At 40.4% G+C, this 13,241-nt stretch overlaps 2 protein-coding genes across 2 annotated transcripts in view; both read left to right on the top strand.

The window, feature by feature from the left end:
- Positions 1–3,634: 3,634 nt before the first annotated feature.
- Positions 3,635–8,914, top strand: LOC126396399 (hydroxylysine kinase-like). Its single transcript, XM_050054435.1, has 5 exons — positions 3,635–4,782; positions 5,792–6,100; positions 6,925–7,067; positions 7,791–7,971; positions 8,112–8,914. Exons 2-5 carry the CDS (start codon positions 5,797–5,799, stop codon positions 8,549–8,551), a joined length of 1,068 nt encoding a protein of 355 aa, XP_049910392.1. The 5' UTR covers positions 3,635–4,782; positions 5,792–5,796; the 3' UTR covers positions 8,552–8,914.
- Positions 8,915–10,648: 1,734 nt separating this feature from the next.
- tmem44 (transmembrane protein 44) overlaps positions 10,649–13,241 on the top strand; it is a 21,082-nt gene continuing 18,489 nt past the window's right edge. Inside the window, exon 1 of the mRNA XM_050055147.1 lies at positions 10,649–10,947. Coding sequence (XP_049911104.1) covers positions 10,865–10,947 — 83 coding nt within the window. The 5' untranslated portion in view covers positions 10,649–10,864. The remainder of the gene's footprint in view (positions 10,948–13,241) is intronic.

The raw sequence follows: 13,241 nt of genomic DNA, 5'->3' as shown, positions 1-13,241 counted from the left end.
TGCGCCAAATATATGCATATTACCTCATTTAAATACCTGCAAATAACACCAGAGCACCGAGACGCATTCTGCTTGGCAGCGCAGTTAGTGGAGCATTTCACCCTCTGCGCGTGCTTTGTGAATTAGACGGTATCTGTTTGCTCCATTTTTACCGGTTTAGCAGCCGCAAAAGTCACGCAATCCTTTTGTGAATTCGGCCCTCAGTGTCATTCTTGCATTTCGCCATGTCGTAGAGCTAGTTTGCTGGCTATGTCAAGCAGCTGTCCGTTAGTCACTCACTTCAAAATATGAACTCTGTGCTGGAAATTCACTGTACGTAAAAATAAAGTGTCTTTTTACAAACTTGACATGTTTGTGAGTCACTGGCAGTTCATTCAGAATGGACCTGCGACCCACCAGATGGGAACCACTGGTATAATGTGTCATATTTTTATTGGGAAGACATAATCTATTGTTTTTTACTGGTGATCTTAAGATTACCCTTGATTTGAACAAAAGGCTCTGTGGATTCACCCTGTTGTGTGTTTAACTGAATGGTTTTGTGACGAGCTAAAACCAGCAGCTGGCAGAAGCGGAACAACCTCCTGAAGAGGATCTCCATCTAATAGACTCCATATGAAATTGTCTTTCTGCAGCACACCAAGATGAAGATGCTCCATCTGGAAAAAAACAATAATAATATCAGGAAGTGGAAGGCAGAAGAAAAAGTACAGACACACCAAACTGATATTAAAGAACATAGTGGCAACGAGGGGCAACTAGGGCATTCATTTTGGGCCTGAGTGAGAACAGATGGGTGTTACCATAATACCTCATGCAGGATTTTGTCCATCCTGGCTGCTGTCTTGCCAGCTTCATACAGTAACTGTGGCGTTAAAGGGACATTGGAAATGGTGGTTCCAGGCAAATAAGTAAACAGTCGCACCAGGTACCTCTGTGGGCCATAGCCACAATCTGCCAAAGAAAAAGACAGGATTAGTGTAACAGCCATTCCCCTCACTCTTAGCCCTCATCTGTACTTATTTCTGTCTCTGTGCTGCTGCAACACCTGAATTCTCCCTCTCCGGTTTAATAAGGGCTTATCTTATCTTACCTTGCCTTATCTCGTCTAGTCTCGTTTCGTCTCCTTGCCTCCACTGATCAAGTCATGAGCTACCAGTATCTATCCAAAAGTCACATATATCCTTGACTGACAAACACTGACTGTAAGGCTGCTGCTATGGATGCAATTTTCTGAAAATGCCATATGACGTCTTTCTTTTCAGCCAAATTAGAGGACATTTCTCTGTCAGAGTGTTAGTTGGCATCATTCATCAGGTCTGATCTGTGGGACTGGTCTCATACCTGTTTCTTCCAGGCTCATGAGCTGTCCTGAGGTGGTGGGCACGACTGTTTGAACAGGAAGTCCATTCTGGTGAAGGACAGACATAGCATATGCTTGAACCTCAATCAGGGTGGGGTTCTCACTGTCTTCTGAGTTCATTATCTTCAGGGCGTACTCGCCACCCTCAGCGGGCACCACATAGAAGTTCTGGTCCTGGTAGCTCGGCAGAGAGTGGATTTCTGATGGTGTCAGGTTCAAAATAATCTCAAGTGCATAATGAATTTCATGGTTGTATCTCATTTCTGATTGGGGCAATTTAAGATGTTACAATTGCCCCCGGTCTCCCCTATGAAACGTTCAGAAAAGACCCCACGGAAGAAAAGAAAAGACAGTTGAAAGCGCTGCTAAAACCTCTGTTAGAACAAAAGAAAATAACACAGGACATGTACAATCATTTAATATCGACAGCTAGCATCATCCCCCGGATCTATGGCACACCAAAAGTACATAAAAAGGACACTCCATTACGCCCCATGTAGACAGCATTGGTTCCGTTACATACAACTTATAAAAAGCACTGGTCGAAATCATCAAACCCACCCTCAGACTCACAGATCAACACTGCAAAAACTCAAAACAACTGGCACAAGAACTCAAAAACACAACAATAGAAACGGACCAGATCTTCATTTCACATGATGTCGTCAGGGCCGTACGCAGGATTTTTGAAATACCGAGATCATTAGTCGTGGTGCACGTGGGGGGGTCAGAAATTTTTGTCAATTATATATCAAAAGCCTTCAATCTGGTGTACTTTGACAGCCAAATTAAGAGGCTACATCTATAAAGAACTACACACATCATATTAGATTAATCCTATCTTATCATGTTTCTCTTCCCACTTCATACTATAGCATAATTGCCTTTCACCAAACTTTGTTTGTGGGTATTTATAATTATGTCTGAACCACTTATTCTTCAGCAGGAAGTACTTCTCTCCATCTGTCAGTTGTCAGTTATATTAATTTTTATATCAATGAAAAAAAATATCTGTGTGCCTAAATTCTTACATTTTTACATGTATCTCACCATAGCAAGTTGGAAGATGACATATTCTGCCATATATGAAGAGGGGAGACTCTCTGGAATCTGGCAATATAAGAACCATGATGCTGGGACATTCTGTCACTTCACAGCTGTCCAAAACATGTGGTTTGTGCCAGGCGGACATGATTGCCAGTATTTTTTCATTATTGCAAGAAATTCCATTGACTCATTCACAAGTCAAAAATGTGTTTTATCTGAAAGAAACATGCAATATTTACATCTAAGATCATAGAAAAATAGTCAACCAAGTGCAATGATGTCCTCCAAGATAATATTTGTTTTTCAGTTTCAGTTATATATTGGGGGGACATTTTGGGCATTGGTGGGGGGGCACGTGTCCCCCTCAATGTATATGGTGACTACGGCCCTGTCAGCATGCATAATTAGGCTGCAGTTGTCTGGGTGCGCAAAGGTGAAGTGGCTGGTCTTGTCATACAAAGTTTGATGGAGTGTCAACTGGACAATATGGAGATATTTGCATCTTGAAAGCCGGACTACAAATGTGGATAGACAGGGAGAAACACACGCAAGCCTAAGACGTGGTAAGATACGATATTCCTCACTATATGAAGTGACTGATAACAAGATCTGTATAATGGATTGTAAAGAAATTCGTCAGGTTTTTATTTTGTAGACAATTGATCTGTATTTATAGCGTGATGGGATGACAGCACAATGATGTGTGTGGTATCCTCGGAAAGCTCTGGTCCTGCACTTTCATATGATATGTGTGGCATTTCTGTGCGACCCTGCATTCGTGAGTAATCCATCTAAGAATAATGTGTGTGCAAAGCTGTATGAAAGCTGCGTCGATCAAACAAGAGTACCAGAATTTTCTTTTTTAAATAATTGTTATTATAGAGAAGAGAGAGTCACTCAACCACCTTCCATCGGTCCTCCCACGTACTTTCACCGCACAAATGAAATGGTTTATTTTTATTTTCATTTTATTCATTCATTTAGGTCGGGAAAAAATACCGAGGTCATGACCTCGGTGTCCTCAATGGTAGTTACGGCCTTGGATGTCGTATCACTATTCACCAAAACCCCCGTTGACGTCACACTACAAATTGTACAGGAACGCCTCAGGAATGACAGGACCTTCAGGAAACGCACAAACCTCACAGTTGAAGACACATCCCGCCTCTTACATTTCGTTGCAAAATCCACTTCCAATTCAGAGACAAAATCTACAGACAAAAACAAGGTTTTGCAATGGGAGATCCACTATCAGCCATCATGCGCAGTTTTTTATGGAAGATCTGGAAGCAAAAGCCTTAACCACAGCACCCACACAATACAAACCCACCCTCTGGAAAAGATACATTGAGGACATCCTGGAAAAGATCAAATCTGGACACACACCACAACTCACGGATCAGCTGAACAACATGGACAGCACCGGAAACATCAGATTGACACAAGAAGAGGAAACAAACAGAACCATAAACTTCTTGGACATAAAAATTCATCACAAAGGCGACGGCAGTATAAAAATCACAGTAGGTATACAGAAAACCCCCACACGCAGATCAATACCTTCTCTGGACATCGGAACACCCCACAGCACGCAAACTCTCCGTAGTCAGAACACTTTATGAACGGGCCAGCATCATCACCGAGGAAGAGGACAGACAGGAGGAGGAAAAACACATAGCCTACGACACGCACTCACACACTGCCAATATCCAAAATGGGACATAACCAAAGGGAAACAGCAAGTCAACAAACAAAGAAAAAGAGAAAGAAAACAAAATAAAACCCAAACAAAAAAAACCGAAAGCAGCTACAAAGACATGGTGACCATAGCGCGTACAGAGGACAATGAAAAAGCACAAAATAAACGCAATAGTAAAACCTCACACAAAACTCCGCCCGCTTTTAGTTCACCCAAAAGACAGGATAGACACGGACAAAAAAATGCAACGTAATATACGAAATCCCATGCATAACATAAAACATACATAGGAGAAACAGGAAGAAGCTTCAATACAAGAAAAACAACAGAACATAAAAAAGAATGCGATAAGGAAACGACAGGACGTCTCACAAGATCACAAAAAGAAAAAGCAGAGCAGGTTCAGCCATATCAGATCACTGCAAAAGAAATATTCATGTCATGGACTGGGACAACGCAAAAGTCATCGGATTGGAAAGCAACAAGTTCAAACGTTGGATCAAGGAGGCCGTAGAGATCAGGAGGCGGGCCATCATCTGTCCATGACGGCAGAGGAGGGAGACGCGATGCTGCTCAGCAGGGCGCACGGTATACGCGCGGCTGGCTCAAGGGAAGGTGCTCGCCTCAAATGCAGTTGTAAACGAAACGTGTTCTCTATCATTCCCCTGGTGAGGTAAGTTCACTGACATGTGAATAATGTATTTTATTATTATCAGTTATGGCTGTTATTTCATAAAGCTGGCATTGCCTCTCATGCAGTGTGTTGAATATGCTTAAATGCTAGAAACTAATGGTTTTTACATGTCTGTGTAATCTGTGCAGTTTATGGTGTTTTTAGAATCTTGTATAATCCGCATGATTCCTATTAGAATAAAGTTATATGGGTTGCCTAGTTTTGACTCCAACATGTGCACACTGTGGGAAAACACTGTGGAATAGTCAGGGCATGTGGAAAAACATCAGCAGTTGTGCGGTAGTATTTTTTGAACGGTGCAACCAAGTCTCAATCTTCAGACTGAGTGAATAATAGGCTAGCAGAAATAGGTACAAATGGCCATCACAGGTTTTTGAAGTCCAGTATAACATCTTCTCTTTTCTTTTCTTCTTCTTTTTTTGTTGTTGCCAAAAACACCATCAAAACAAACACAATGGAGTCAGTTTTAGATGATAAGAGACAAAGTTAAGTGGAGAAACTGGACCTTAATGTGTGTCATTTTAATTTGATAAATCACTGCGATATTAACATTGTTATTTAATTAACTGTTGATCACATTTATGTCACTATATCACAACAACAATAGTCAGATAATAAAATCACATAATGGCAAAAATATTTAATATTATTCCTAAAGAGGCATGCAGCTTGCTGTAATGCAACTTTTTGGCTGTTTCAGAGAAAAAGGTTTTAAAATTGTTATAAATTTATTAATGATGCTTTTGTTTTGTACATTTCTGCAAGCAAAATACTTTTTTGGCTGACAGCATGTTTTTTTCATTCAGCAATAATGTCAGATAAACATGCCCAGCAACACTTAGTCTCAGTTGGTTGAGATGGTGATTACATCTGTTTGAGACAAAATTCAGAATTTTAATTCCATTTATTTATTATAAATTTACTATGGGTTATGATGCTTTTGTTAATATCTGTAAACAAAATCCTTTTCCATGTTGTTTTCATTCAGCAATTATGTCAGTGAAACATGCCCTACCTCACTTCAACCAGTCTCAGGTGACTGAGATGATGAAGAGGCTCTTCAACCTGACACCATCAGAAATCCGCTCTCTGCCGAGCTATGAGGACCAGAACTTCTATGTGGCGCCCGCTGAGGGTGGCGAGTATGTCCTGAAGATAATGAACTCAGAAGACAGTGAGAACCCCACCCTGATTAAGGTGCAGACATATGCTATGTCTGTCCTTCACCAGAATGGACTTCCTGTCCAAACAGTCGTGCCCACCACCTCAGGACAGCTCATGAGCCTGGAAGAAACAGGTATGAGACCAGTCACACGGGTCAGGCCTGATGCACCTGCACCTTTACTGCATTTTCTCTGTCAACATCCACTCATGACCCACGTGTGAAACATGCAGGTTGTGTTGTAAATACCCTTGTGATGTATAGGAGGTACCTAGGATGTATGTAAATGTGTATGCTCAGCTGAATCAGCTGGAGGCTTAGGTGAGGAGGATTTCTGAAATACCCCATGGTGGATGAAGAACCTGAAAGCCATACTTGAGGAAAAGTACAGATATCTTACCAGAAAACGACTTTAGTAGACGTTAAAGTCACCTACTAGAATATTACTTGAGGAAAAGTATCAGATATTTGCTCTATTTAAGTATCCTAAGTAACTGTATTATATTAAATGTACAGTAAGTATTGAAAGTAAAAGACAGCACACAAGTACAAGTAAATCCTGATAATAATAAAATCTCTCCTGCCACGTCCTGCTTCCACCATGAAATCATCTCATCCTCTCAGCATCTAATCTGACAGGCAGCCTGGGCTTGACGTGAAACTTAACTGCAGCTTTGAGAGCACATTTGCACTTGCTTATATGTGATTAACCTGTGATCTAAGTTGCAAGCTTGGATCACTGAATCACCAAACCATCCGATTTTACTTTGTAATAAAATAGTGACAAAAATGCTTAGGACATAGAAACACATAGCTAGAGTGTTTTAAAAGTACGGCATAGTCCCCCTGTGATATTCACATCTAGTAATGATATGTACCCCTGAGTAAAGCTGATGCTTTATGAGGACTAACAGTCAGGGGAATGGCTGTTACACTAATCCTGTCTTTTTCTTTGGCAGATTGTGGTTATGGCCCTCAGAGGTACCTGGTGCGACTGTTTACTTATTTGCCTGGAACCACCATTTCCAAGGTTCCTTTAACACCACAGTTACTGTATGAAGCTGGCAAGACAGCAGCCAGGATGGAAAAAATCTTTCACCAGGTACAGTGGATAAACCCCTGTGAAACTTTTAGATCATTTACTTTGTTTTGTAATACCATGAAATCTGAATCCCTGAATTGTTGTGACAATAACAATTGTCTTGAAGGTCCAGTGTGTAGCATTCAGGGGGATATACTGGCAAAAATGGAATGTAATAAAATAAGTATGTTTTTTACAAACCAAAGACCTGCACTTGATAGGGCCATTGGCATTTTCAGCCACTTTGGTTAGCAAATAGTCATCGACAAGCAGCATCGCAAAAACACTGATTCTTTATTGTGACACTGCTTTAGTGTGTTCACCGGGTCCGTTTGTTTTGGAGAGGAAGTGACCTCTGCGGATAATTCTGCTCCCAGTAAATCTCCTGAACAATGAACACTGAAGGGTTGCAACCTCCAGTCCTCACAGCTAGATGTCACTAAATCCCCCTAAACCTTACACACTGCAAAAGTGACAATACTTGTGTCATTTTGAATTGGAATTCTTAAGTCACGAATTTACTCACCACTTTGTTATGCTACTTCACTGTTATCATGTTTACATTATTTCAGAATCTAATTCAGATAATGTATATAATAAACGCCTAACCCTTCACTGCTCATTAAACATAAAGCTGGACTTCTGGAGCTGCTAAGTTTTGATAATCAAAACATGTTTACTTCACTATCTTCAATTCTGTCTTTTTCTACTGCCTTCCGCTTATTATTATTGTTTTTTTTTCAGTTGGAGCACCCTGATCTTGGCGTGCTGCAGAGAGAGAATTTCATATGGAGTCTGTCAAACATTCCCCTCCTGGAGGCATACGTCCATTTATTAGATGGAGATCCTCTTCAGGAGGTTGTGAAGTCTGTCATTCATCAGTACAAGACCTCTGTGGTCCCTAAACGCTCCAATTTCCGCAATTGTGAGTATGATATTTACTTATAAACATTTAGATAAGGGAGCTGTTAAGTTAGAACATTCATTGGCACCTTGTTTACTGTAAGCATAGACCTGATATGTTACTGAATACATGAGTGATATTTCATTTATTCCATCTCTAAGGCATTAACCACGGTGACTTCAATGACCTCAATGTGCTTGTACAACCTGAGGGTGACAGCCACAAGATTTCGGGCATTCTTGACTTTGGGCACATGAACACTGGCTGCTTCATCCATGAGCTCGCCATCGCTATCATGTACATGATGACGGAGCACCCTAAACCCATAGATGTGGGTGGACCTGTCCTTGCAGGGTGGGAAAGTGTCCTTCCTCTCAACGAGGCAGAGAAGGATTGTCTCTATGTGCTGGTGCTGTCCCGCTTCTGCCAGTCGCTGGTTTTAGCTCGTCACTCCGTGATGTTGCATCCAGAAAATGAAGAGTATCTGATGATTACATCCAGGAGGGGCGTCCATACTCTCCGTCAACTCTGGGAGCTTGGAAAAGAGCAGGTGGAGAAGGTGTGGTTTCAGAGTGCTGCTCAATTCAGAGACAGAAAGTGAGAAATATGTAGCCATTCACGCTTTAAATGCACAACAGGATGATTCCACTGAGACATTTTTATCGAATCAAGTGTAATTTTCACCTAAATTCACCGAAGTGCCTGTATCCATGTATTACACTCACATAAACACATTTTGGTGAAGACGATTTAATGTTGAGTTTTGTATGAATTCTGAGGGTGTGTATTTATCCTTTATACTGTATAGTGTGCTCAAAAGTCCTTAAAAGATGGGTTCAATGGCATTTACACTACTTCAACACTCACACAATCTACCTTAACTTTCAGAATGCGTGTTTCTTTAACTGGGTCCAGATGTTAACCTTTTAATACTGCACCAATTATTTTAATAAACAAAACAACTCCTTAAAGAGCCATGTTTGTTTGTTTTTTCAAATATATACATATATATATATATATATATATATATATATATATATATATATTAATTTCTAGTTTGTAAAGTTGCTCTCAAATGTTTAAGCCCTTTTGTTTGGAAGAAATGCACTAGAGTTAAAACCTACAAACTGAAATTCCTCATGCCATTGCCTGTGGCAGATGACTGCAGTGAGTTACACTCATGCATCCTCAAAGAACACCATTGCTGTGAGTGTGTGGAGAGATGGTAATTATCCTTTTACTGAAATGTACAGCTTCGCCTGGCCAGAAAACTCAGGGAGACCTCTTTCTTCTCCTGCTGTTTAGATTTGGAATTATATTCAAATTTTGATAAAAATGTCAAAATGTCACAGAAGACCTTAGGGCTGCTGTTGCCCGTTTGGTGCCTTAATGCCTTGTCAAATTGATCAAAGGATTTGACATTTTTTGAAAAATATGCTTTAAGAGTTATGCAGAGTTTATACCGCTGCGTTGAATCAACGTCGTGGCTACAACGTAGGCTCCATGTCGACGCAGAACCTACGCAGAAGCCTGAGGTGCACATCCCAAGAAATTTAACTACAGAATTTCTGTCTGTTTCTTTAAGCTGAGACCATTTCCCTCAGTGGAAACTTTTATTAACTTTAATTTCACGGATAAGAAACAATAAATTGTGAAGACAGCAAAGCCTCCACAAAATAGCATTTTAAGACTTGTGTGTTATTAGTCCTTCAGGGATTTATCCTGGCTTCATATGAGCAGAGAAAATCTATGCTTGTCGCTAGGCTAATTTATACAATGTAAAATGCCATAGGCTTGTGCTAATTGCGTTAGCATGTTATATTTGTTTGGAAAACGTGTTTAGTATAAGACAGTTGTTTTGTCTGTTAACCTTGTGAGTTGTAATGGACCCAAATTATGAAAAAAAACGCTAGCTGCTAGGCTAATCTATTCAATGTAAAATGCCATAGGCTTGTGCTAATAACATTAGCATGTTGTATTTGTGGGGAAAATGTGTCCAGATAAAAACAAGTGCTTTGTCTGTGAATGCTGCGAGTTATAGTGAAGCCCATTTGTGTACTTGTGTTTGAAATCGTTGCTATTCAGTCATGTTTAATGTGTGTTTTGAATCAGCTAAACTTCACGGCACTTCACAGAAACCTCCACGGAGGACAAGTTTTTTGGATGTGTAACTGTGACACAGACACACCACCGCACTAGTACAAATTTTCACAACGGCGTAGGCTATGACTTCGGGTCTACCACATAAGTTTAAACACTGCTTTAGAATACATGGCTCTCACACTGTCTGATAAATTCAAGGCTATAGCCAGCAGGTTGTTATGTTCAATGGACATGGCATCGGCTGCTTCTAGGACATTAGAGTTGTTTTTGGTTTGGGTTCGTTTTGTGAATTCTCATGGGTGAAGGCACCTTCGATCCTTAGTTTAACCACCCACCTCATGTTTTGGTTTCATGTTTTCATTCTTACTGCCTTCCTGTGCAAAATTCCCAAAACAAAATGGTTCTTTAACTATAACAGAGACCACTGCTTTGTCTGCAGTGAAGCGGTAGACATACTGGCTACGGTTACATGTTGGCTTCTCATTCGGAATGAAATAAATCTGAATGAAATCATTCGGAATTAAAGTTTTTCCACGTAGTTTACATGGGAAATATTCATTCCGAATGAGGGTTTACATGGGAGATCAGTTCAATTGCCTTTATTCAGGTCTGCGCAAGGTTTGGGTCAGGGAAGGTTTCTGATTGGATAGGAGGCGGGCAGATGTTACGTGTTTACGTTTACCGGAAGAAAACACTGTAGTCCTCGCTCCAGATAACAAGATGTTTGACGATGCCGTTCTTAGTGCGTTTTTCGGGCGTGTTTTGCTTATATTCTTGAAGCAGCAGTACGACAAACAACCTTGTTCTGCTAATGCTTCGTCTGTTGAGGAGGAGAAGGGAGGTAGAAGGTCGAAGAAGGGAGGTAGAAGACGGTGCTGTGGCGAATGGAAACCGGTGAGTGCAACAAGTCCGACTGCTCTATCTCAGCCTGTTGCTATGCAGCCCGTTGCTATGCGCGCTATATACGTCATCGCGCCAGAAGGGCAAGGAAATGAGCATGCGCAGAAAGACCGGAATGAATTTAAAGAGGAATGAGTGTATAAATGCACACAAAATTCTTTCATTCGGAATGACAAACGGATTAAACCACCCCCTTTAATCGGATTTAATTTTCAATCGGAATGACCGTTTTTCAATCAGAATGACCGTTTACATGACCACTTTTAATCGGAATGGCCTTTCATTCCGATTTAAAGTGGAATTAAACTGTGCATGTAAACGTACTGACTGTCCCTCATCTGGTCGTGACGTCAGTCTAAATTTTACAAGAGCCTGAAGCAACATAACAAATCTCCTGTCAATGTCAGTGCTGTCAGACTGAATACAAGTGAAGATTTATGACTCTGACTATTATGTATTGTATTGTACAATCTTTAGGACTGGGTCTTTATACTGTAACATTAACTTAGTAATGTATTGTTCTGCTGGGAAACCTTTGGTTCTGGCATCATGTAGATACCACCTGATATGTTCCACCCACTCAAACACCATTGCAGACCAAGTACCCCCCGTCATGGCAACAGTACTCCCTAATGGCAGTGGCCCCCCCAGCAGGATAATGCACCATGCCACACTGCAATCATTGCTCAGGAACGGCCCAAGGAATGTGACAAAGACCTCAAAGTGTCAACCTGGCCTCCAAATTCCCCACTTCCCAATCTGAATGAGCACCTGTGGCACGTGCCATTAACCCACCTCACAACCCACTGGACTAAATGGATCTGCTGCCAATGCACTGGTGCCAGACACTGCAGGACACTCCCAGATATCCTGTGTCCATGCCTCGACAGGTAGAGCCAAGTCCGTTCTGAGACGGCCCCACCTTGGATTAGGGGTACATCTGGGGTACTGGCACACAACAAGAATCCTTGAACATATTGGGACCTGGGAAATTTAGAAGCCAGGTCGACACCTTGCACTTTTTGTTACGCTCCACAGGCCAGAGATGGGCAAAAATATATCAAAATATATTTTGATACAAAATACAAAATACCCCTCAAATAAATTTATCAAAGTAAAATACAAAATACTGGTGCCAGAAAATGTATCAAAATAAAATATATGTATTTTGTATTTTCAAATACAGAAAATACTTTTTTCTTTTTCTTTTTAGCAGCGACCGGCAACTCTATAGGTCACTCTGGTCGGTCCACAAAGCTTTTCGTGAATAACTCAAAAAGTCCTTCACCAAAAATGCTCAAAATTTGCATACTGCAACTAGAGACCATGAGTAACTATACCACAAAGAATGCCCACGATTCGTCCATAGGTGGTGCTATACTAACCGATTCAAATCTTTTCGTGAATAACTCAAAAAATCCTTGACCAAAAATGCTCAAAATGTACATGCTGCAATTAGAGACCACAAGTAACTATACCAGAAAGAACAATCATGATTCATCCATTAATGGCATGATAATAGCAAATTTGGTCACAGCTATTGCAAATTTGCGCTTGTTTTCTCACAATTTGGTGTGATATACCTGTATACACACAGGTGACGGTCAGTCAATGAGACTTTTCACATTTAAATTATGTGATTAATGGAGGTTCTTTAACTATTCGCTAACAAGTGGGCGAAATATGGAAAGAATACACTAAAGATTTGTAGAAAGAGAGAGGATTAAAAGATTTGACTTCAAGAGGGGGACGATTCAAAGGTAGTGTGCAGATTCAGATTCTATGTGAAATATGTACTCATCATTCAGATCTTGTTCAGCATACCAGCACTGTTACAGTGAAAGTGAAATAGTTCCTTATATGCAACTTCTTTATTTTCATTCATTCATTTATTCTTCCCATGGTTTGGTAGAATTCAAGAGCAGTAAATATAATGTAGGGCTATTTGTAAAGTAATTTTGAAACGGTTGCTTATGAAACGCTGATAGGTCCATGCATATAGCCTACTGCATCCTATATATAACAGATTAACTAATACAGTGGCCTCTGGCTATTTTTAAGGTTGTCATTTTCATGCCAAAAAATGCAAACATTCCATAAACGTTCTGCATTTTATATCAATTCCAGAGTGAGAAAGTACTTTGTAGCTAGTATAAAAAAACAAACTGTGGAAAGAGGTAGGATGAACTGCACTCTGTTTTGGTAGTTTTGCTGAAACATTCAACTTTGTTCATTTGCGAAATGAGGGAAATTGAGTGTAGTGTATTTTAAATATTTAGAATTTCTTT

Source organism: Epinephelus moara, chromosome 10, assembly GCF_006386435.1.
Source record: "Epinephelus moara isolate mb chromosome 10, YSFRI_EMoa_1.0, whole genome shotgun sequence".
Taxonomy (NCBI): domain Eukaryota; kingdom Metazoa; phylum Chordata; class Actinopteri; order Perciformes; family Serranidae; genus Epinephelus; species Epinephelus moara.
The sequence above is the reverse complement of the archived record's forward strand: the minus strand, read 5'-3'. Positions and strand labels throughout refer to the sequence as shown.